General features: G+C 36.1%; 1 protein-coding gene across 2 annotated transcripts in view; it reads left to right on the plus strand.

Annotated features, from left to right (window-relative positions):
• Window positions 1–4,828: 4,828 nt before the first annotated feature.
• Window positions 4,829–26,900, plus strand: part of LOC100372484 (uncharacterized) — a 37,925-nt gene continuing 15,853 nt past the window's right edge. The window contains exons 1-8 of one of the 2 annotated variants that reach the window (XM_085508016.1): window positions 4,829–5,013; window positions 18,208–18,493; window positions 20,103–20,549; window positions 22,646–22,996; window positions 24,818–24,922; window positions 25,485–25,634; window positions 26,463–26,612; window positions 26,702–26,836. In XM_085508016.1, the coding sequence (XP_085364142.1) occupies window positions 18,217–18,493; window positions 20,103–20,549; window positions 22,646–22,996; window positions 24,818–24,922; window positions 25,485–25,634; window positions 26,463–26,612; window positions 26,702–26,836 (1,615 nt within the window). In that variant the 5' untranslated portion in view covers window positions 4,829–5,013; window positions 18,208–18,216. Of the gene's footprint in view, window positions 5,014–9,331; window positions 9,441–18,207; window positions 18,494–20,102; window positions 20,550–22,645; window positions 22,997–24,817; window positions 24,923–25,484; window positions 25,635–26,462; window positions 26,613–26,701; window positions 26,837–26,900 lie in introns of those variants that run through there. The other variant, XM_085508017.1, reaches the window with a different exon arrangement.

A 26,900-nucleotide genomic window follows, 5' to 3' on the forward strand; every position in this document is an offset into this window, starting at 1 on the left:
GCGTTGCGCATGTGCTACATATGTGTTGATATACATTGATTTTCCAACAATTCAATGCGCTCTTCTAATGGAAATCACAAGTATGAGGTTTGACCTGGGCGCGACTTACAATAATCACCTCTGGTGATCCATTCGATACCTTCCAATCACCTAAAAACATACCTAATTAAAGCTTAGTAACGACGTCTTAGTTTGTACTAGTTGCACAACAGTCAAAGTCGCCCACTTTGCTTATATGAGACGCATATATCTCGTCCATGCGCGACTACCGCCTTTTAACCTAGTCAGCAACGGTAGATAAATATACAGTTTGCTCATTCAGTGAACACAAGCTTTTTCAAAAATTGCAGCAATTTTCTGTTTTCAAAACTTCGCCAAGCAGTCATTAATACGCCAATTTGCATATTTAATTGAACAATTCAAATTTTAAAACGCAGAGCGTTTTGTTTCACAGGATATGAATTGCATTCCTGTTCATGAATATACTACGGTTATTACTGAATTCTCGTGAATGCTCAATTCATAATTTATTTATCTATTTTCAATAAACGAGTTAATTATCTGATCTTATACGGTATTTTTTCACAATTAACGCTAGAAATAGTTCGATGTGTATTTACTATGGCAATTGTGTCTCACTTAAATTTAGTGTACGCAAGGTTTAATATTTCTATCATTTATAAAACATTAAAGTAGCTGGGAAGACAACAAATTACCCGAATTTTAAAACTGTCCTGATAATGTGATTTCTATGAAATGCGTATTACGGAGTTTAGCGGACATGTACGTAAATAAATAAATGGTAGATTCATTACATGACACCTGTAGAATTTTGTTCGCGCTAACTATTTATTTGCATACAGGAAGGTGATTACGTAGAATTGATAGAATCGTCTTTTCAATGGAAACTGTGCCAAAATTCATTTTCATAAGTTTACTGATTCCATCGTAACGAGCTGAAAAAAATGTTAGGGCACATCAATATTTCACTGTAACAATATTGCTTCATCCAGGTCAAACAGCGCCCTCTAGTGCTGAGCATTTTAACTAAAATCTGGGTCACTTACATCACTGGTCTTTACGCAAAGTGACAGTTAATCGGCGATCAGTAGCGGTGAAACTGTGAAAAAAATAACCCTGTATATGTGTATGCTGTTCGGGCCGCCACGTCATTATATACTTAGCCATATTAAACGGATTACTAACGAAAATCAAAACCAATTTCTTTCTTTGACTTTAACACTCGATAGGGAGCTTGGCTGAGTACTTACAATTTTTGAGTGCAATAAACGAATGTTTTGACTAGAAACTAATGATTGCCACTCACTTGTTGAATATTCCAAAACAAGTTTCGCTTACGCTCGGCCTGCCCAATGTCACGTGATATTTTGACCAATAAAGTACGAATAGCGACAAATGAATATCCGTAATTGTACTGCATTTAATATATCTCAGTTTCTGCGTTTAGTATCCACAATTAACGTGTGTTTGAATGAATGAATTATTCTTGATAAGCCGGTAATAATTCATCAAATTTAATGAACCAGGTCGGACTCCATCAACCTGAATTAGCAGGTAATTTATACTAAAAACTCAACTAAATAAATAATGGAAGACGAGCCAGATGGTGACAAAATAATGTACCGCGAGACATATTGGCTTGAACTCTAATTATCTTGCAACATTAGACTGTGTATGTGCATTCATATTTAAATAAGCCGTTCAATTGGGGAAAGTGGCGAGACTCGCCAATACTGTTGAATAATATGCCTGCGTAAACGATCCTACAAGCGTGACGTTTTAGAACAAAGATTTCATAGCGAAATGGTTGTAAATAATCTGACTGCATGGGTGACCTTGTTACCTTCCACTAACGTTCGCTTGTTCCAGTCCCATGTTCTGCACGTACGCCAATAACCTGACACTAGTATCTCGAACATATTGGTTAGTGGGCCAGAAGTAACCTTTTATTTAATTTTTATTGAAACCTAGTTTCAACAATACATTAGTCTTAAATAAAATGGAATGCATTACTGAAATTTGAATTATGTTTTCATTCTACTTCTATTACATTTACTTAGCCCAGTTCTGTCAATTGTTTCTACGATTAATGAATTTGCTCAATTAAATATTTTTGTACGATATTACTAATGACTAGATTGATATTTGAATTACAACTCCTGTAGTTTTCAAATTAACGCGTCATGGGGTAATTATTCGTAATCATGATGGTAAGTTGTACACAATGACTTGTTGCGGGTTTCAGGGTCACGTGATGTGTCTGTATGATTACGTCAGCGAAGCTTTATTCATATAAACACTGAGTAGTATACCTACGTAGCTTCTTTTCACACAGTGACTTGGCTGGTAGATATTTGGCGAATGAATTATAGTGAAAGCGCTGACGTTTACCTAATATACACAGCAACATAAAATGCTATACGCTGGTTGCTAAGCACTGCTGCTCTTAGCCGCACTATGCGACAAGGGTCGTGGTGTAAATATATAATGTCTGTGATTTATAGGGAAGGTTTTCATAGGATTATGTTAAGACATTTGGGCACACTAGCACCCACCTCATAAACATTTAATTGTATTAGCTTGTCGCCACAATGTGTTATTCGACTGCTAACCACTTTATAAATAAATAAACGCTGCTCGGACTGATAAGTATGATATATTGAAGATAATATTTGGTAATCGTAGTCCTAAACAACTATTAAAAATAGTTAATCACTTTGTCTGATTGCACCTGATAAGGTTAACCATTTCGTTTAATGTTGTCGTATATTTTGTTCACAGAGTTGATATTTTTAGCTCCGCTGTCGACGAAGTTGAGCGGAGCTTATAGTATTACTGGCTGTCCGTCGGCGTCCGTCGTCGCCGTCGTCGTCGCCGTCGTCGTCGCTGTCGTCAACTTTACATTTTCGACTTCTTATAAACCACAAACTGTATAGCTGTGAAATTTTCTAGGAAGCTACCTTGGGTGGTTCTCTCTCAGATTTGTTGATTTCGTGTGGAAATGTTCAATTGTCTTATTTATAGCGAATATTTTGGTCATTTTTGGTCAAAAATGCTTATTTTTGACTTCGACCGATAGCCCAAATGCTTTGATACTTGATATGTAGGTACCTTGGGTGGACCTCTCTCAGATTCGTTCATTTCGTGATGATATCTTCATTTCTCTAATTTTGATGAATATTTTTGTAATTTTTGGTCAAAACCGTTAATTTCAACTTCTTCTTGAAAAACTGCTAATCCAATTGTAACTTTGTTTGTAGGTACCTTGAATCTCTGTCAGATTTGGTAACTTCATGATGATATCTTCAAATCTCCAATTTTAGTGAATATTTATGTCATTTTTCGTAAAAGTGTTATTTTCAACTTCTTGTTGGAACCTCTAACCTGATTGCTTTGTAAATTTATTTGTAGGTACCATGAGTGGATCTCGGTCAGATTTATTAATTTCATGACGATATCTTCAATTCTCCAGTTTTAGTGAATATCTTTGTCATTTTTGGTCAAAAACGTTATTTTCAACTTCTTCTTGGAAAACTGCTAATCCAATTGCTTAATTTGTAACTTTATTTGCAGGTACCTTGAATCTCTGTCAGATTTGGTAATTTCATGACGATATGAAACGATAACAATGTTTGGACGTTATGTATTATAGTATTATACTCATTAAAATAAATATTTCATATTCAAACATAGTACACTGTAAACCTATTCCGAATGCTTTTGATTTCGACTTACAAATACATGGACATTATTTCGTTGTATTCGTACGCTTTGTGTTTGGTATGTGTCTAGGGCAACGACCACAACGGAGCAAGCATCATTTATAATTGTTTACACGAAATTCGAACGTGCACTTATACGACGACTGAAGTAAGACAACATACTATTAAACTGAGAACCCGCTGTTATGTAGTGTTGTAACGAGCTTTTTTATCGATTGTATATCGCATTGTTATTTCCTTGTCGTAATTAATGGGTTAACGGATAGACTGAATCTTAATCTAAATCGGAGGCAAATCTTGTAACATTTTAGAAAAATAATTTGTTTCCGTATTTTAAAATGTAACATTATCCCAATGACGTGAAAACAGGTTAAGCGACCATACGTGATATGAATCTTGTTTCTAGGGGTTATGGAATTCGAACGTGCACTTATACGACGACTGAAGTAAGACAACATACTATTAAACTGAGAACCCGCTGTTATGTAGTGTTGTAACGAGCTTTTTTATCGATTGTATATCGCATTGTTATTTCCTTGTCGTAATTAATGGATTAACGGATAGACTGAATCTTAATCTAAATCGGAGGCAAATCTTGTAAAATTTTAGAAAAATAATTTGTTTCCGTATTTTAAAATGTAACATTATCCCAATGACGTGAAAACAGGTTAAGCGACCATACGTGATATGAATCTTGTTTCTAGGGGTTATGGAATTCTTAATTTTGCAAAACAAAAACAACATTTACCAACTTAAAAAAAATATGGCATGAAAATATTAGCAAGTCAGGCTAATAACAATATTTCAATATATTAGATACACTGACTCATATCCTTATCTGATATCAGAGTCGAAACTCGACGAAACTGTTCAAGTCAATTCCCATAAATAAGACTCTAGTTAACGAAGTGAGACATTACAGCAGGGTTTGGATTCGAAAGAAGGAATAGGTCGCAGTAACATCAGCCTAAATATCAAACTAGTCAAGGTTCACGCTAGACTAACAAATGTTCACGGGTAAAAGCACTCGATTAACATATTGTACCGTACTTTCACGAATGCAAGGTATAATAATTATAGTTGGCTTGCAAATGGAATGAGGAAACGATCACAAATTCTTTGCTTAAGTGCGTCACAAGACAAAAGTGTTTTCTCGTTCGAGTGATAGTGGACACTCGGTCAGTGGTCACTCAAATACCTCGGTCTTGAAGTGGACGTGGTATACCGTCTTTGGTGAATAACCATTAAATTGTGGCACCATAGAACTGAGGTAAGCTTTACTGTGCATTTACAGTATTCACTGTGGGTAGTTTTCTCTCTCATTGGAATAGGTGGTGTGTGCTGACCGTCGTTACTTGCCGCTGTCATTGCAACTGGGCGTCAACCAAGGTCCGGTTACAATGAACAATATTGATACTTGTTTGCCATGTAAATACTAGCTCCCCAACGCCTTTCACTGCTGTTGCAGTAGACTAAGACTAAACCTCACTAACGTAGAATATGCTTAAAATACCAATGTCGGCTAGCAGCGCATTCTAATATTACAAAAAATAGTTTATTTTACTCGCGTTGTATGCGTCACACTGTATTCGAACATATCACGACCATCGTGACTTCAATCACAATTCAACACTATTGTACACGTTTTAAATACAAAAACACAGTATATTTTACCCACAAAATATCACGCTCTTTTTGTCAAATTTCATCGAATTGATGATACTCAATGGCCATTACTGTAACAGTTCCTTTCTCTATAATGACCTAATTTCGATATTTAAATTTGTCGTAGTTGTTTGTTCCATTTTTGTAAATTTTGTAGATAATATTTAGTTTTTATAGAAACTCGGTAAACACACTATATTTTATCTACAACAATTTCAAATTAATGTCTCTCAAAATCCAGTAAATAATCATCCGTTGACACATGCACGTTCTCATTGTGGCGTGCGACTATCCTGGTATCACCTATATGTTTAATACTATCGTCTAATTATCATAAGTGGGGAGTTTTCCGCCATTCAGTCACGTGTTACATCAGAACTGTAGGGCTAAATGTCGCGCCCTGACTACTGAAGAATGAATATAAGGTGACATCACGGATCGCTGGACTCACAATATGAGGATTAAAACCTAGATAATATTTGAATGTTTTTGTAACATTTCTTCATTTTTATGTAAATAACGTTCTCGGTTTGAAGTCAATGAACTCTTGAACACTTGAACAGTAACCTTACCCGCGTGATTAAGTTCATTGTAAGGTGACATAATGACGGAAATCTTGATGTCTATGTTAAATTACACTTTATACACTGGCAACAATACTGAGACTTCTTCGCAAGCAGTGGTAACTGGTCCATGTTATTGCGTTTTATTAGGCTGCACCTCATTCCCGAAAATTCGTCGAGCAGAGCGTGTTGATGTTTTTATTGCTACGTGCCGATGCTGTGGCCGACATGCCAAGCATAATAATTACGTCATGTCGACATTTTTAGAAAAAAAGTATTGTTTAGATAATGTTGCTCACGTTTAATTTCTATTCTAAGAGTTTTACAGACAAAACGTGAACACGTCTAGTGCGCGTGACAGATGTTATATCATCACGTGACCATATAAAATAATAATATGAATAACAATGCCCCTTGGTGAGAGAACACTTATTGATTCAAATTGTTCGTGTTATTATCATCGTCATCGAGAACAGACTAATTTTGAACGCAAGATATTGTTTTGTGCAAATGACTGAGGATCGTTGCACTGCAAATCATCGCCACATCATCGTCATCATCATCATCATCATCACCACATCATCTTTGAACGTTGCAAAACAGATGGTTCAGTAGACCAACCACCAACCGCCCACCTCACCCATCGCTTATCATCCGTATTTCCGTTCACTTGTGTTAATCATTGGTACGATATATGGGGCTTCTAATTACAGAGTTGTGTTTAACAAAAGCTCGAAATATATTGCCAAGTGTATTCGCAAGTGGTACCCCACCCCGTTTTCAGTATTAAGATTATCGGTAAGGTGAGAATATTTTATATAGGCCTTTGTGTATCATTTATTGATGAACCAAGTTCATGGGCCGATTTTTTTTAAACAGTTGCAAGTACTACGTCTCGTGTACAATATAACATTTGAACATGATGTTGATGCTATTGCTGTATGATGGAATTATCTGCAATATGAAGGTGGTACATTATAGGTATAACACTCGATTTGGACAAATTTATCTCATAGACACACTCACTATCGCTCGTATTATGTCGTGAAACTGGTGTAAATCTCGTGGTATGCCTGCCCTAGGGGTGGTTTTTCTACAATTAATCACCGCCCACCATACTGTTATCTTGCGATATTAAAGCAGCTAGCATTAAGTTTAAATTTCTTCTTAGTCATTGCTTTCAGAGCATGCATCACAAACAGCGGAGCTATATCGGCCGACAGGCTGCTAGTTTGTATCCAGTGTAACTATCTTAAATATTCACTGGGACCTGGGAGTCATTTGATGTTTTTCTTCAGCCCAGGCTACAACCTCGTAATCGCTATGCATGTGCGACCCACAAACCTAAATATTGCTTGTGTTATTGTTGTTAGTGTAGGAAATAATAATTTAACAACAACGTAACGTGAAAAAAGGGAGGTGATAGTAGTAGTCAACCGTGGTAGCAAAAGTGTGCACAAAGGTAATCCTGGGTGTGGTTGTATTGGTCGGTTCTTAAACACGCGAAACTCGTATAAAACTTGTAAAAATAAACTAAAGCACATTTTTAGAACATTACCTTATAGAAATGAACGTTTATTTAAAGAAAATGGTTTTGGCGTGTATTTTGGGTCGGCGCTCTATTGCATAAGAGTGTAAATAATACTTGTGCATCTATTTTGGGTTTTGTCAACATTCATTTTGTATATTTTACTTGGTTTAAAAACTTTCTGGTCAATAAATATGGCTGGATAGTGTCATTTATTTAAAATTTGATGTAGCTACTTTTTGATGTGATGGTTTTGAGCAACTAGGTTTAGCAAAGTTAACACTATACGAAACCCCAAGTAGATGCGCAAGTATTCAGTCATCTTGAACGTGCGTGAGATGATCTACACAGAGGCGGTGGCACGAAGTTTTGCATTTGGGGCGAGATCTGCTCACCATTCTTGCGCCGAAGCCACGACCTTAGTGTGTGGGGGGGCGATGGCATGTGTTCCCCTTTACTAATTTGGAAATCTGGACCCTCTGAAACGCTATTTCCTGTATTTTGAAGGGAAAATGTTGCTGAAACATTGGTTTTCAGCTAGATTTTAAACAGGCGACACCCCCACATGTTTTCCTGGAGGGGGTACCCCCGCCTCCGCTGCTACACCAGCGATAGTGAGTAGCATAGTGAGTACACTATGTATGTATATTCTGTTAGTAATACCTCTCCGTTATCGCGTATTTCTCTTCTTCAGAAAATGTACTTGTGGTTTGTTTTGCAGGAGACTGAAATAAATAAATAAATAAATAAATAAATAAATAAATAAATAAATAAATAAATAAATAAATAAATAAATAAATAAATAAATAAATAAATAAATAAATAAATAAATAAATAAATAAATAAATAAATAAATAAACAGTGGAGTGATTGTTTTTAATTAACAATGTCTGGACGTAATGTATTAATATTATAGTATTATACTCATTAAAATAATTATTTCACATTCAAACATAGTACACTGTAAACCTATTCCGAATGTTTTTGATTACGACTTGCAAATACATGGACTTTATTTCGTTGTATTCGTACGCTTTGTGTTTTGCATGTGTCTAGGGCAACGTACACAACGGAGCAAACATCGTTCATATTTGTTTACACGAAATTCGAACGTGCACTTTTACGACGACTGAAGTAAGACAACATACTATTAAACTGAGAACCTGATGTTATGTAGTGTTGTAACGAGTCTTTATTTTTGTTATCGATTGTATATCACATTGTTATTTCCTTGTCGTAATTAATGGGTTAACGGATACACTGAATCTTGATATAAATCGGAGGCAAATCCTTTTTTCCGTATATTAAAATGTAACATTATCCCAATGACGTGAAAAAAGGTTAAGCGACTATACGTGACATGATTCTTGTGTCTAAGGGGTTATGCAATTCTTAATTTTGCAAAACAAAAACAACATTTACCAACTTAAAAAAATATGGCATGAAAATGTTAACAAATCAGGCTAATAACAATATTTCAATATATTAGATACACTGACTCATATCCCGATGTGATATCAGAGTCGAAACTCGACAAAACTTTTCAAGTCAATTCCCATAAATAAGACTCTACAGCATGGTTTAGATTCGAAAGAAGGGATATGTCGCAGTAATATCAGCCTAAATATCAAACTAGTCAAGGTTCACGCTAGAACAAAAAAAGTTAACGGGTAAAAGCACTCGATTAACGAATTGTACCGTACTTTCATGAATGCAAGGTATATCAAATATAGTTGGCATGCAAATGAATGAGGAAACAATCACAAATAATTGCTTTAAGTACGCCACAAGACAAAAGTGTTTCTCGTTCGAGTGATTTTTGACACTCGGTCAGTGGTCACTCAAATACCTCGGTCTTGAAGTGGACGTGGTATACCGTTTTTTGGTGAATGACCATTAAATTGTGGCACCATAGACAATTTGGTTGTTAGTGGGACTGAGGTAAGCTTTACTGTGTATTTATTGCTTTTACTGTGGGTAGTTTTATCTCTCGTTGGAATAGGTGGTGAGTGCTGACCGTCGTTACTTGCTGCTTTCATTGGCACTGGGCGTCAACCAAGATCCGGTTACAGTGAACAATATTGATACTAATCTTGTTTGCCATGTAAATACTAGCTCCCCGACGCCTTTCACTGCTGTTGCAGTAGACTAAGACTAAACCTCACTAACGTAGAATATGCTTAAAATGCCAAAGTCGGCTAGCAGCGCATTCTAATATTACAAAAAATAGTGTATTTTACTCGCGTTGTATGCATCACACTGTATTCGAACATATCACGACCATCGTAACTTCAATCACAATTCAACACTATTGTAAACGTTTCAAATGCAAAACACCATATGTTTTACCCACAAAGTATCGCGTTCTTTTTGTAAAATTTCAGCGCATTGACGATACTCAATTACTGTACATTTCTCTTTAATGACCTCGTTTCGATATTTAAATTTGTCGTAGTTATTTCTCCTATTTTGTTTGGTATTTTTGATTTATAGAAACTCGGTAAATTATGTATTTATACTTAATAATTATATAAGTTGACAGTCGTTGACTTTTACACGCTTTTTTTCCACCACAATTTCAAATTAATGTCTCAAAATCCAGTAAATAGTCATCCGTTGACACAGGCACGTTCTCGTTGTGGTGTGCGACTATCCTGGTATCACCTATATGTTTAATACTATCGTCTAATTATCATGAGTGGTGAGTTTGCCGCCATCAAGTCATGTGTTACATCAGAACTGTAGAGCTAAATGTCGCGTCCTGACTACTGAAGAATGAACGTAAGGTGACATCACGAATCGCTGGACTCACAAAATGAGTAATAAAACCTAAATAATGTTTGAATGTTTTGGTGACGTTTTTTTCATTTTTATGTAAATAACGTTCTCGATTTGAAGTCGATGAACTCTTAAACGGTACAGAAACCTTACCCGCATGATTTAGTTCATTGTAAGGTGACATAATGTTCCTTGTAGATAGTAGTGGCTGCGGAAATCTTGATGTCTATGTTAAATTACACTTTATACACTGGCAATATTATTTTTCGCATACAGTGGTAAATGGGGACCATGTTCCATGTTATTGCGTTCTATTAGACTGCACCTCATTCCTGAAAATTCGTTGAGCGGAACGTGCTGACGTTTTTATTGCCAAGTGCCGACGATGTGGGCGACATGACAAGCATAATAGACACGCCATGTCAACATTTTTAGAAAAAAAAATGTCTATGTCTATGTTAAATTAACTTTTCACACTGGCAATATTACTGAAACTTATTCGCATGCAGTGGTAGCTGGGGACCATGTTCCATGTTATTGCGTTCTATTAGACTGCACCTCATTCCTGCAAATTCGTTGAGCGGAACGTGTTGATGTTTGATGATGTCTGTTGATGAGTTTTAATGCGCGTGACAGATGTTATGTCATCACGTGACCATATAAAATAATAATAGGAATGACAATGCCCCTTAGCGTGAGAAGACCTAGTGAGTCAAATTGTGCGTGTTATTATCATCATCGTCGAGAACAGACGCATTTTGAACCCAAGATATTGTGTTGAGCAATGAAGAACGTTGCACTGCAAATCATCACTACATCAATATCATCACCACAAATACTAATGCGTAAGAAGTAATTTGAGTTTTGGAACGTTGCAAAACAGGTGGTTCAGTACACCCCATCCCACCCATCGCCTAACATCCGTATTTCCACCACAAACATTAGAACGAGAAAGCCGGCCGGTCAAGGTTCGCCACTACTTGGTTTGTTCGCTCGTGTTAATTCTTGGTACGATATATGGGGCTCTTAATTGCAGAGTTGTGTTTAACAAAAGCTCGAAATATCTTGCCAAGTAGTATGTGGACATTTTGATATTGATCGAGACTTAAATAAACATCAAGGAACATTGTAAACTACACTGCAATGAATGTTTACTCTGTCAAAACACAGGACAATGTTTACTCTGCCGTGAACGACAGACTCGTTCACCAAACTTAAACAAGTGGTAGGGTCGTGATAAATATATGGGATCGTTTCCCTCATTGCCTACAATTATTCGGTAGTTTATTTTTGCCATAAAGCACAACAATTACACTGATTGGCAGTTTGAATGAAAGTCATTATTGCCAGCTCAATAAATATTTCGATTATCAACTTTATCATCTTGTTAAACTTCAATTTTAAAATGAATGTATGCCTATCTCGCAGAATGGTATCAAAGTTAAAACACAATTCAGTAGAGTATTATGTCCCATCAAAATAGAGGTATCTAATATTGTCTGTGAATATTAATGACCTCATTTCGATATTTAAATTTGTCGTAGTTGTTTTTCCCATTTTGTTTGGTATTTTTGATTTATAAAAACTCGGTAAATTATGTTTTTAATAATGAATAATTATGTAAGTTGACAGTCGTTGACTTTTACACTCTATTTTATCCACTAAAATTTCAAATTAAGGTAGCGGGACTATTATTTGCATACTTGTTTTCATCTTCTAATTGTGACTAAATGACTACAAATAGACCCGGGAAAGTATATATTTTTAGAATCGCCAGACTTCAAGCTTTTCACAAGTGTATTTTGCATGCCCGTATCTGCATTCTACGACGCGTTACTCAGCCAAAGGTGAGAAATTACTTTTTCTGTAAAAAAAATAATTACGCATTTATGCTGGCGATAAGAAGTATTTTTTTCATTTTTCCTAGTTGTTCAATAGTCTGGTAAATTGAATGTGTCTGGTCAGTTTTATTTAAGCAACGCGTTTTAAAAATAGTGTGATGAATTTCAATTACTGTTTTAGTCGCATTGCCTCCAACTCAAACACATTGGTAAATAATCCATGAAATAGTTTGTCTGGACACATTCAAGTTCCTCTCACTGTCACCTTAAAGCTGTGAAAATTTGGTGTTAATCTGACGATAATAAGTATACGTTATTTTTTGTTAAAGACCTTGTATTTTGAAAAATATAAACTCCTAGAACACGTCCATGAAGTAACAGCAAAGATTTTCAAGCTTGTTTATCGGCACAATCAATTTGTTTTCCCATCGAAGTTTGTTTTAACATGTGTAGGGACATCCAAATGTGTAAGGCTATTGGAAACCAAAAAAATAAAGGAATGGGATAGCTATAATTGGATAAATTCGGCATATGAAAACACTAAAATCAATGATTTTTTTCAGTGGCTGTGTGACCTTGTGTCTGACACATTCATATGCAAATGACTAATCTGTGAAACAAATAGGGGCGGAGACAAACCATTCAAATGTTTGGAAACACTATTTGTGTGTCAGATAGCTACTGATAACACATCCTAACATTGCTTTGCCTTGAGTTTATCTTTGAAACTTATAGGCACACAGATTAAACCTGTGTTGTTGATTTTGGAAAACACTACTGAGGCTGCCTTGCTTCCCTTCAGAAAATCTACATTTTAACCAACTTACATGACATTCTATGTTATGTTGACTTTATCACATGAAAGTTTATAGTGCATTTCATCAATTAATACATAAATGTGAAAATCATAATTTTCAACACAAATAATAGTCTCGCTACCTTAATGTCTCTCAAAATCCAGTAAATAATCATCCGTTGACACATGCACGTTCTCATTGTGGCGTGCGACTATCCTGGTATCACCTATATGTTTAATACTATCGTCTAATTATCATAAGTGGGGAGTTTCCCGCCATTCAGTCACGTGTTACATCAGAACTGTAGGGCTAAATGTCGCGTCCTGACTACTGAAGAATGAACGTAAGGTGACATCACGGATCGCTGGACTCACAATATGAGGATTAAAACCTAGATAATGTTTGAATGTTTTGGTGACATTTCTTCATTTTTTTTTATGTAAATAACGTTCTTAATTTGATTTGAAACCTTACCCGCATGATTTAGTTCATTGTGAGGTGACATAATGTTCCTTGTAGATAGTAGCGGCTGTGGAAATCTTGATGTCTATGTTAAATTACACTTTATACACTGGCAATATTACTGAGACGTAGCTGGGGACCATGTTCCATGTTATTGCGTTCTATTAGACTGCACCTCATTCCTGAAAATTCGTTGAGCATAACGTGCTGATGGTTTGATTGCTAAGTGACGACGATTTGGGCGACATGCCAAGCATAATAAATACGCCATGTCAACATTTTTAGAAAAAAATTGTCTATGTCTATATATGTCTATGTCAAATTACAATTTTTACTCTGGCAATATTACTGAAACTTATTCACATGCAGTGGTAGCTGGGGACCATGTTCCATGTTATTGCGTTCTATTAGACTGCACCTCATTCCTGAAAATTCCTTGAGCGGAACGTGTTAATGTTTGATGATGTTTGTTGGTGAGTTTTACAAACTAAACGTGAACACGTCTAGTGCGCGTGACAGATGTCATGTCATCACGTGACCATATAAAATAATAATAGGAATGACAATGCCCCTTGGTGAGAGAAGACCTAGTGAGTCAAATTGTGCGTGTTATTATCATCATCGTCGAGAACAGACGCATTTTGAACCCAAGATATTGTTTTGAGCAATGAAGAACGTTGCACTGCAAATCATCACCACATCATTATCATCACCACAAATACTAATTCCTAAGAAGTAATTTGAGTTTTGGAACGTTGCAAAACAGGTGGTTCAGTAGACCCCATCCCACCCATCGCTTAACATCCGTATTTCCACGACAAACATTAGAACGAGAAAGCCGGCCAGCCAAGGTTCGCCACTACTTGGTTTGTTCGCTCATGTTAATTCTTGGTACTATATATGGGGCTCTTAATTGCAGAGTTGTGTTTAACAAAAACTCGAAATATCTTGCCAAGTGTATTCATAAGTGGTATGTGGATATTTTTATATTGATCGAGACTTGAATAAGTATCACGGAACATTATAAAATACACTGTGATGAGTGTTTACTCTGGCAACACACAGGACAATGTGTACTCTGCCGTGAACACAAGACTCTTTCACCAAACTTAAACAAGTGGTAGAGTACTGATAAATATACTGGATCGATTCCCCCATTGCCTACAAATGAACATTATTCGGTGGTTTGTTTTTGCCATGAAGCACAGCAAGGACACTGATTGGCTGATTGACTGATTGGTAGTTTGAATGAAATTCGTTATTTCCAGCTCAATAAATATTTCGATTATCAACTTTATCACCTTGTTAAACTTCAATTTCAAAATGAATGTATACCCATCTCGCAGAATAGTATCAAAGTTAAAACACAATTCAGTAAAGTAATATGTCTCATCAAAATAAAGCGTATCTAATATTGTCTGTGAATATTAAAGCGGGAAGGTCGGCACCTGCGCACGCGCGAGAATTGAGTTCCAAGCGACGAAAACAACACCCGCTAAAACGCTAAGGTTCATGGGTAGACGCGTGTTTGTAAACAGCGACACGCTATGGCCATCTGACGCATGCGCAGGTGACGATTCCTCCGCTTTAGCCAATGCATTTTTCGTTAGTCATAATAGAACCTTCTATATTTATGCATTGTTGGGTCAACATCATATCGAGTAACATGCGAGTAACAATGTAACTTATAATGAACTTTGTATGTATAAATTTTTTGGGAGTTAAAAATACGCCACCCTTCTTTCAGTAATAAGATTCTCGGTATGGAGAGGATATTTTATATAGGTCTTTTTTGTCGATTTAAACTCTTGTTATTCTACTCTCGTGCAACTTCATTAGAACATCAACAGTGAATTTAATTTGTTTCAAGTAACTCACAAGTATTGCATGGCCCAGTCACAATGCAATACATACTAGGCTTGATGCATGCGTGTTAATTGTCGTGTAAAAAGTGTTTTGATTGGACGTTGACAGTATTGTCCGGTCCAGCTATTATCGTACATTGGTTTTACAACGCAGCTACTTCGAGAAAATTGTTAAGATTAGTTGTTTTTGAACATGAAAACAGGATGATATTATATCATGTCGTAAACGTATGTAGCCGTCGTATGCGTAGTCCTTTCCTCACTTTTTAACCCAATATGTTGACTGTCGACAGTCGTCGTAATAGTAATCTTTTAGTATTAATAAATTGTGTATAAAAGTAATAGGAGTGAATAAATTTGCGAGCGCCGTGACAGGGAGTATGGAGTGCCGTTAGGCACGACCTACTGTCCGGTTCTGCAATTCACTGGTAAGATTTTTTACCAGATCCAGGTACTTTCATATGCAAATGATAGTCGTGCAAATGTTTATCATTTTACCGTGGCCAATCGTGAAAAGGGTCAGAGAGAGCTTACTACGAGGATCGCCCACGACTTACGCGAAGTTTGTTTTGACTGTACTATGCGCGATCTCATCACTTTCATCAGCGGTTTTTGATATCATGAAACAAACAAATCTTGACGAATGCAATAAAAAAAAGTGCTGGAACGTTTAGACTACCATGATATTTCTTGCAAACAATACCAGCGTCAGCGTGCCGTGTTGACATTCGTATTGTCAAAAAGAACTCGTTTCGACGAAACCAGGGATCCCCCACTTTCAGTTGTCGGTCTCTTAGAGGAAAATGCCTGCGACCTTTCCAATAACTGTCGCTTTGTTTGTTTAAATTTCTTCCTGAACTCATCCATGTTTTTATGCAGAGTCGACGCTCTCAGTCCGCATTTTCTGCACGCATACGAACTGGCAAGATGTAGATCGATCGTCTCTGCCACAACTAATTCAATTTCTTCGCATGTTGTAGTTCTGTTGATCCCACGAAATCGTTTCTTCCGGTTTTTTATAAATTCTATTTGATTGCCACAAACAATGAACGTTTTTCCTTGCTTCTAGGCGATAGTTTTCTTTGCTATTTTAGTTGGAGTGACTGCATTCATTGTGTTCATACTAACGTCAACAGCTAAGGCATTCTGGGGGTCATTTAGAATAAATTTGCATACATTATGTTAATATATTTATTTCGAATAATTCATATCAACTAGAAACCTGCAGACGGGGACAGTCTCTCGGGACTTATGTTCCTCGCGTGAAATGGTTTGCATTTCCCGTCAAACGCCCTCGGCGTTCGAATGTCTAGGAAACACAATTACATTAGGCGCGAGGACTGTCGACAGTCTACCCAATATGTTACAACATCTCTAGTTTGTGTTTTTATTTTTTCGCAATTGGCGCATTATTACAGTAGTAAACTTCTTAAGGGTTATTTTATGACAAAAACTGCAGCGTTATAAGAACCGCTCGTTTAGTGGGCAAAACAAATATGTCATATAAGTCTAACACACCAATTTATACACTGGTTAGGCATTTCGTGCCGTCTAGAGTTTAAAGTTTGTTGTATGTTTTAAATAATCTAACAACAGTTTGTTCCAGCTATATACTTCATTCAGAAAACTTCGCTAATTGGACTCATTACAAAAACAATACTTTTTAGATTTTAAAACGTTTAATCGATTGTAGTACTTATGCGATGCGATTGAAGTTCCTCCGAGAATATTTCGTATTATTGCCACAGGTTACCTTCAACCTCTTATGAATTCCGTTGCTATGACCATAAATGTACGAATGAACTTGTCATGTCACCTATTCAATCAATCACACGTTTGAGGCTGAAGTTCGTGAACATGCAACTATATCTCAAATAACAGCATTTTAACTACTACGGGTGGACATAGTTTTTTTTTTATCCTAATTATTCAGATTTAATGACTGAATATTATAAAATAGTGAAAAACGTGATCCTCGAGTATTTTAGGTTCAAAAATAAGGCATGAGAAAAACTGTTTTGAAGAATTACCGTCTGCTATGGTTGGCTCGTGAAACCGGGAGTATTAAAACCTTACACCATGTGCGTTCTTGCTAAAAAAAATAATAGGCCCCTAGGGCTGGTAGCACATTGCTAAACCATACCCCCTATTGCGGGCGCAATGTAAATGTAGTACCCCCTAGAGCAGATATATTGCAGAAAAGAAAACACCCCCTATTGCAGACATATATTGAGAACATCCTACTCTTATTGCGGGCATTCTCTGCCGTTTTTTTTTTTCACTCATGCAAGTGGGGTGTGATCAACTCAAACAAACTATGGCCTAGGGTGGTGTCTGGGAGTGGTTGTTGCAAGAGGGTCCTACAGCGTGCACAGCAATCATGTGAGTTTGGGGCCTATTTGCCTCCCGCGCGGGCCCGCTTTAGAAGGTGAAAAACACCCCTTTTCCCCGCTAAATTTGGAACTCATATGGGGTAGTAACGGTATATAGAGTGACCCCTCCCCCGGGAGTATTGTTGATCCTCAAAACGCAATCGAGCGTACGGCGCTGAACGGCGTCTGTATTTTGTTTTAAATTATGCTACGTGTGTCCATTATCGATGTATCTAGTTCATGGGCCGGTTCATTTAACAGCGGTTTCAAGTACTACGTCTCGGGTAATGTATATAATTTGAACATGCTTTTGATGCTATTTCTGTATCATTGCCTGCAATATGAAGGTGGTACATTGTAGGAATAACCACCACAGGGCCAGATTATAACACTCGATTTGAACAAATTTATCTCATACACACACTCACTATCGCTCGTGTCATGTCGTGAAACTGGTCTAAATCTCGTGGTACGCCTGCCCTAGGGGTGGTTTTTCTACAATTAACCACCACCCACCATATATTGTTACGTTCTCGAACCTGTCCTCGCGTATTCAAATCGTATATCCAATTGATATTATTCTTTTGTTATAGGGCAGCTCAATGGAAACTCCGTCTTTCGACACAGTATCACAGGGGTCTGACTTGTCTACTGGGAGCGGGCAATCCGCGACCTCAACGGATCCCATCTATCAATATGGAACACCAGACGGAAAAATTGAAACACGGCGTTTCTCTCACCCTGCATTCAGTAGAGGGAAACAATATGCACTGAAACGAAATCGATCTATCCGGACTCGTGCTAAAGTATGGGGTCTTGGATTAGTGGTTACTTTAGTAACTCTGGGCATTGCATCGGGCGTAACGTTCTACATTATAAGTAAGTGTACTGTACTGATAATATTATTATTCCGTAGAAAAAAAAGACATGTGCTATTTGCATGGCATGGCATAGGATGTTCACAAGGAATTAATTGCTTTTAAATAACATTACTTTCGGACTGATCACTTCATAGTAACAAGTGACGCTGAAGGATTCAATAAAAGTAATACGTCTCTCGTGTGAAATACTGTATTTCTTTTGACGAAATTCGAAGACACACTGTGCCGCAGTGGTGTCATAATGAACCAGTGCAATTCAATGCAAATTCAATTAAAAATATTTAAATCGATTAAAATAGTGTCTCATTTGCATCTGCACCTTTTCAGTTACATTCTCAAATTTGCAACTCAGCATTCGCATGAACAGTTGGGATTGTATGCAATATACCCAAATTAAAATTGACGTTCTTGTCGATTCTCGGGTATCATGACAACAACAAAAATTTTATTATTTTGTATTATATCCAAGTCTTCAGAGAAACAGATCAATTCATCCTTAACTTAACATGAACAACATTTATCTAAAATAAAGTTAACACACTTTCGAATTACAATACAACCTACACCTAAATGTACACAGGACACAATTATCACCCACACTACTAGAACTTCACAAGTTAACGTCACATTTATTTTACTATAGCACCATTTCAGCGTAACGACGGCACCATGTTTATATATTGTACGTCTGTACCAGACCTCCACCACTCCCCACAAAAAAACGAAAGTACAGCCACGGCCATTGAGGGCATACTTCACTAGACCGAGCACTAAATAAAAACAAATGGCCGATACTTACACATTTGAGGGCGCCATTCAAGTCAACTCAGAATTATTAATTTTGATCTGTCCCTAATGTTGTTTATTATGGTAATTGTTACTCTGTTCGGCCCAACTTTTCATGTTGACTAGTTCGCGATAGATGTTAACAACAGCTTAGAGACATGTGTGCGTGAATGTGCTAGCATTCAGTAAAAAATGTGTTTAGGCTGACAACTAGACTGGCAAAGTCGGGACTTCTGACTTCTTTTTTTGTTTTACAACAAGAAATAATTAATTGTTCTTTTAGTCTTTTTAGCATACTTACGAAAACTAACCTGACCGCTAAAGAAATCCCGATTGGACGCATCTGCGGACATTCGACTGCTATTAATTATTCATTGGGTGTGTGAGAGTAGACATGACCTTTTAAAGGTTGATTTAACATAGATAAGATATGACATATACAGCTGCACTCTGATTCGTTGTCAATGCTAGTCAACGCACTTTTAATCAGCATAATCACCGAAGTGATTCCGCTCCGGTTTTCACTCCCACGCAGGTGTCGCTTGCAGATGCGTCCAGTTGGGATTTCATTCGCTGGCACGCTATTTTTCGCGATCACATTAAAAAGTCTAAATTGACAATTAATTATATTACAAAAATAAGTCCCGACTAGCCAGTCTAGCTCACAATGAGCATATCTAAAGATCAAAGTTCCCACATAGTGAATATTCAAATACTAAATTGATATTCAATAATTGTTTTCTTTAATATATGCCTGCGTCACACCTATGTAGCGAAACACTTTAGATTGCTCTATTTTATATGACATAATTTCTTTGCAGATATGCAGAATAAATCGACGCCATCTTCGTCTGTAGACGTCACAAATGATGATGGAGAGAAAGAGGAAATACATCGACTAAAGACTTCTACTCCTGGGTTACAGGCACTGTCCTCACAACGACTGAGTTCAACGACAAAGGTGGAGACTACCACGGCAAGTATACAGAAAACAACGACGACAAACGTAGTACATAGTACCGAACTCCCCGAAACAAACCATCCCACTCCATCTGCTCGCCTGTCCCCTTTACCTGCAACTGACACATCGTTGGGCGCGTCCCCGTCGTATTTTATGTCAACGTCACCCGTCACTCCGACGTCGCCTGATATATCGACGTTGTCTACTATAGCTCGACAACTACCCATTGACACAACACAAGATTCCCTATCTATAACAACAGTGTCTGGAAACGTTAAAGACGACGAAGAACGCGAAGACAGGCCAAGTAGGTGCATTATGAATAATTACCGTGACACTAATCATACATACCATGGCATATCTAATAATAGATTAATATAAATTCAAGGACAGTGTCTCCTTATTCGTGACATTCTTCCGAATAAAATCAATACTCGCTTACAGCTCAGTTTGGTACATAATATAATTAATCACCATTTTCTGCCAAGAATTATTCACGTTGTCATATGTCTGTTTGATGTTGGTAGTTGAATGATTTAAATTAATGATTTAAGGTAGAGATGCAGGTTCGTGGGCACTTGGGAGTGATTTTTTTTTTTTTTTCATTATCCAAACAGTCGTGGCTAAAGACTGTTAAAATTTTGTAGAATTGTGAATAGTGGACGATACTCAAAAAACGATTTTAAAATATAAATAACAGGTGCAAACATTCTCTCGTTTGAATGCTTAACAAGATTTAGCAAGGCTGTACATAAATAATAAAAAAGAAACATGGTGAAAAAAGTAATGACGGGATCTCCATAGTATGCACTGTATTTAACTTTTAACAAAACGATAATACATTTAATTTGGAACTGTTACAATCATTTTAATTATGAGAATTAGCAAACTTCTTACTGTTATGCAAATTAGCAATTATCTCTTCTTTTTAGTGCACATCCCAGAACTCAGAAATAGCTCCTAGACGCTTTGACCTTTTGTTTTGAAATTTTCACAAATGATTGACAATGAGTTTATCTTCAAAACGCCGTCGGGCATTGTTTTTGGTTGAACAGTGTTACAACAATCGTACAGACAACTTGCCTGGGTGTTAATTTATGCATAAACTTGAAGTAGTGAAATTTGAGCTGCTGCCCTGCAAAATTGACAACTGGTAGACAGTTTTCAAGACGGTACTTTCTTCATAGTAAACAGATGTACCCATAAACCAATTTTGACAGGAAACAGAAGCATGGTAGAAGCAATTTTTTTTAATCACTTTTGACCAAAGAAGCACAGTTTTGTGTATATTTCAAACTACAGTGTCCATAAATGAATTAAATAATAACAAAATTTTAAAATTCATACAATGATATCATTTAATAGTTAGTTAGACTCGTGATAAATTGACATTAGTATTGTTGTTAAATTGTTTGTCATTATATATGGTGTTAATGTCAGTCTCTTGAGGGTATTAGTTTATCTTTCGAATTGTGTATACATGTGTGCATAAATCGGTGTTAATAATGTTCTGATGTTCATTGGTTGCATGGTTATATCGCCTCTCCTGAAGTAGGGTTTGAATGTTGATGTAGATATGGTTTTATTTGTCGTTTTTCCAGGTTGTCTGTAAAACTTTAGGAAAAGACACCTTCTGGCTGGGTGCTTAGGATTATTTGAGATCTTTTTTCTGTTATTGTTAATATTAGGTAAACATTGTTTCTGCGCCTAAACCATGTTTCGATGATTTGTATTTCGAATGGGTTAAAGATAATGTCTGCAATTTTTAGAGAGCAAGGAAACTTCTGCTCCTGTTCTTGTGTCCTTCATTTTGTTTCTTTATTGTGCATGAACCTTGAATCTCGTTCTGCTTTTATTAATTTGTATTCCCGCCCGGTAACAATTTACCGTCGGATAAGTATTCCCCCTGACAGTAGTGGTGTTGGTGGCAGTTCTATTTACGGTAGTCCTTTTTTTTTGAAGATTTAGTGGTTTTGAAAACGACCATTTTTTGTTTGCAAAAATAGATCACTATTCGGTTAATTTTACGTTTTTTACCTCCTTTTTGATAGCGAGGTTCTGGTTAAATTGAACCGAATTTGATTTTATTGATTTTTATCAATTCTGTTATCAAGAATGTATCTTTGTGTTTCCATCGATTTGTGGTGTAATTAATAATTCTCACAAAGATATTCAGCAATTTGGGGCATATTCCTCATATTTCATTAATGTATTAAAGTATAATTATCAATTCAGGTACAGAAATTTAAAGTCAATTTTGTGAAATTCTTATTGTATTATTAGGCATGATACTGGACAAAACAATTTAAAGAAACATTTCTGTCTCGATTAACTAGTAAGTAATCTGTAACTTATTACTTCTTAGTGACGGAAAAATAACATTTCACGTATTCCTATTTTCAGAGTCTGGACCACAGGTCGATCCTTTTCGACAGAATATTACTGCATCGGAGGGCGACACAGTTAATTTGGAATGCATAATATCAGGTGTATCTGATACACATTTTTTGTCATGGACACGCATTTATTTTAGTCCATCTGGCCAAACGTCTGACCTCATTTCTTTCGATAATCAACTAGCCGTCGACGGTAGTGATCCAAACATACCAAACAGTCCGCCAAGGTATTTCCTCACTCACACGTCTACTAGGTACTCTATCAGAATACAGCCCGTTGATTTAACAGATGATGGAAAATGGCAATGTTCGATTGTCGGAACTGATCAAAAAGAAGCTGTCTGGCTGTCTATACCTTGTGAGTACAATCAATACAGTGTAATACTTTTAGAAGTCTGCAATGCCGATTTTGATTTCATTGCAGATGCGATATAGGTACTTTTCCGCACATTGTTCATGTTTGTATTTCAGTTTGATTGTTTAGTCGTTCGTTATTCAGAATATGATGAATCTCGCGATATGGAAATGTTGTTTACGAGCAATCACAAATCAAAACAATGTCGACAAAGTAAGTTTTACTTTATTGGTGTACAAACTTGCTACTTGGCCAATGCAGATTTATTCCAATGTAGTGTTACACATTTAACTGCACGGACAGTATGCATCTACCAAGTGGTAATTAATCCGAGCAAACTATTGTTAGGATATCGACGAAACGTGCTAAAAGTCGTTTATTGGTGTACAAATGAGATAATTAGCATATCCAGATTAATATATTCACTAATTTACCTGACAGACAGTATGCCAATCAATATGCCAATTGACCAATCTGAACAAATCGTTAAGATGACAGTTGAAACTAGTTATTTTGATTCACACATATGCTAAATAACCTATGAAGATTAACTCGCAAGTAGTCTCTCATTAAACTACACAGACATTATGCATCTACCATACTTAATTTGAGCGAGCTGTTGAAATGTTAGCGTGGGAACAAAACATGCTGAATGCTGTTTATCTGTGTACAAAGAAGGAAATTAACATATGCAGATTGATTCCAAAATACATTTACTCATTTAACTACAAATACACATACCATGTGTTAACACATTTGAGGAAACTGCTGTTAGGATATCAACAAAACATTCTGAATGTCATCTGTTGGTGAAAAAATGAACTAATTAAAATATGTGAATTAATTTCACCAAAGTTATCGTTGATCGTTTAAATACACGGTCAGCATGAATGTAAAAAGTGTCAATCAATTCGAGCAAACTGTTGTTAGAATAACAACAAAACGTACTTAAAGTTGTTTATTGGTGCACAAAAAATTTATTAAAATATGTAAATTAATTCTGATATAATGTTAATCATTTTCCTACACAGAAAATATGCATCTACCACGTGGTAACAATTTGAGCAACCTGTTGTTCAAACAGTCTGTTTGAACAGCTGTTTACAGGATATCAACTAAACATGATGAAAGCAGTTTATTGTTGTACATATAAGCAAATTCGAATGTGTATATTATTTCCAAAGTAGTGTACTGTTAGACATCTAACTACAACCTCAATTTACCGTGTTTTATTCGATTTTTGATAACTCTACTTGTTGTTAGGATATATTCAAAACAATATGAGGGTATTTATATATATATATATATATATTTGTCGAAATTTTGCTACAGGTCGAAACAAATTATTCATATTTATTTCATGAAAATAATTTGGTGTTATTCCGACGACAATAAGTATTCGTTATTTTTGTTAAAGACCTTGTATTTTGAAAAATATAAACTCCAAGAAAACGTCCATGAAGTCACAGCAAAGATTGTCAAGCTTGTTTATCGGCACAATCGTTTTGTTTTCCCATCAAGGCCTGTTTTAACATGTGTAGGGTCATCCAAATGTGTAAGGCTAATGGAAACCAAAAAAATAAAGGAATGGGATAGCTATAATTCGATAAAATCGGCAGATGAAAACACCAAAATCAATGATTTTTTTTCAGTGGTATTGTGACCTTGTGTCTGACACATTCATATGCAAATGACTAATTTGTGAAACAAACAGGGGCGGAGACAAACCACTCGAATGTTTGGAAACACTCATTGTGTGTCAGATAGCTACTGATAACACATCCTAACATTGCTTTGTCTTGAGTTTATCTTTGAAACTTATAGGCTTCCAATGTTATTACAATGACCAGTGGTGTGTTCCTTTGCGGTGGCAATGCGATGGTTTTAATGATTGTCAAGATGGGAGTGATGAATTCGATTGTGGTTTCTGTACGTATCAATCTGCAAGTAACAATATTTCATTAATAATTTACAAATAAGTTGGTGTTTTACAGCTGTTTCAATGATGTATATTTTCCTAATCACAGCGACAAGTTACCGGTGGGAAATGAGGCTCCAATGTGTTTGGTTTATACCATTCAGCTATACGACTGTCACGATGGAACTGTTCAATTATATTGTAATTCATGTAAACATCTACAAATAACAATAATTAATTAATAATAATAATATCAGTTTACACAATAACAATACTTGCCCGTAATACATTTGTGCATACTTTACTGAATTTAACGGCGAAAAATTGGCACAAACAAACTTGCTTTTTGTGAACATTTGGGCTACTGCGTCCAATGAAAAAGTGGAAGTTTTCAAATGTAACATGAATGACCTGGCACTTACGCACTTCTTGTTTGTGATAAGTTTGTAAAGAACAATTAGAACATTGGAAAGAGTGCTGAAATATTTTAGGAAGGCAAATACGGCTTTTTACAGAAAGATAAATTATATAGTTTCTGTGCTACATGTATACTGATATATTTTTCCAACATAGCTCCTGGTTACACAGAGTATCCTACTTTGACGAGTACTCACTGCCCTGAATTCCAGTGTTACTACAGCAACGAATGCTTCCCTTGGTCATATGTATGCGACTATTATACTGATTGTAACGACGGAACCGATGAATCTAACTGTTATTCCAGTAAGTACGGAGTGGGACCTACATCGTGCTATGCTTCATTGCATTCAGTGTTATATCAATTTGATGTAATAATGTACTATATTATTTAAACACAGCAACATATTTCCATGGTATACTACTGTCGACTGTTTTGGATTTCAATGTATGTACAATAATATTTTGTTTCAACAATGTATATTTCACCCCCAGCAATAAGTTACCTATGGGAAATGAGTACCAGTTGCCCTGGTTTACAATGTGATACACAAAGGTGTATACCTTTAAACTGGGTATGTGATGGAGAATATGACTGTCAAAATGGAACTGATGAATTGAACTGTACTTCATGTATCAACAAATAGTAATAATTAATTAATAAGAATATTAGTTTACAGAATTGGAATACTTGTAAATTGTAATAATATCTTAACGAAATTTCAGAAAAGAATACATAGAGACAGTACTTCAACCGATGCGACCCTGTTATGTCTGTATGAATACGCTGTTGTATTCTGACGATTACCTTATTATTGTACATATGTCTCTGTTTGTAATTATTAATTCAATGAAAGAAAAGGCCAACAAATTCAATCGAAAATAATATTTAGTTTTTGCGAATAGTCGGGCTAGTGTACCCGATGACAAATGGGAAGTGTTCAAATGTGACGTTAATCACATTGAACGCGTTCAATGTTCGTGATAAAGTTAACTCTGTATAATAACAAATTAGAACGTTGGAAAGAGTGCTGATTATTGAAAAAGAATTCCGGAAACGACTTGTTACTGAAGGGTAAATTCTATAGATTATGTGCTAGTTGTATACTAATATATGAAATTTCTCTAACATAGCTCCTGGTTACACAGAGTATCCTACCACGACGAGCACTTACTGCCCTAATTTCCAATGTTACCACAGCGACGAGTGTTTTCCTTGGTCTTTTGTATGCGATGATTATAATGATTGTAACGATGGGTCCGATGAATGGTACTGTTACACCAGTAAGTAACGACCTACAGCCTGCTATGCTTCACTTCATTGAATGTTATATCAATTTGATGTAATAATATACTATTTTATTTAAACACAGCAACATATGTTCAATGGACTACCGACTGTTCTGGATTTCATTGTATAGTCGGTGACGAGTGTATACCTGACTTTATGGTATGCGATGGTAATGAGGATTGTTATTATGGAAATGATGAATGGAACTGTGATGCTAGTAAGTACGATTCTGCCAATAATATTTGGTGGATGTACAAAAAAATAATTGGAACTTGGGTCAA

The sequence above is a fragment of the Saccoglossus kowalevskii genome, chromosome 14, assembly GCF_978046115.1.
Source record: "Saccoglossus kowalevskii chromosome 14, keSacKowa6.1, whole genome shotgun sequence".
NCBI lineage: Eukaryota > Metazoa > Hemichordata > Enteropneusta > Harrimaniidae > Saccoglossus > Saccoglossus kowalevskii.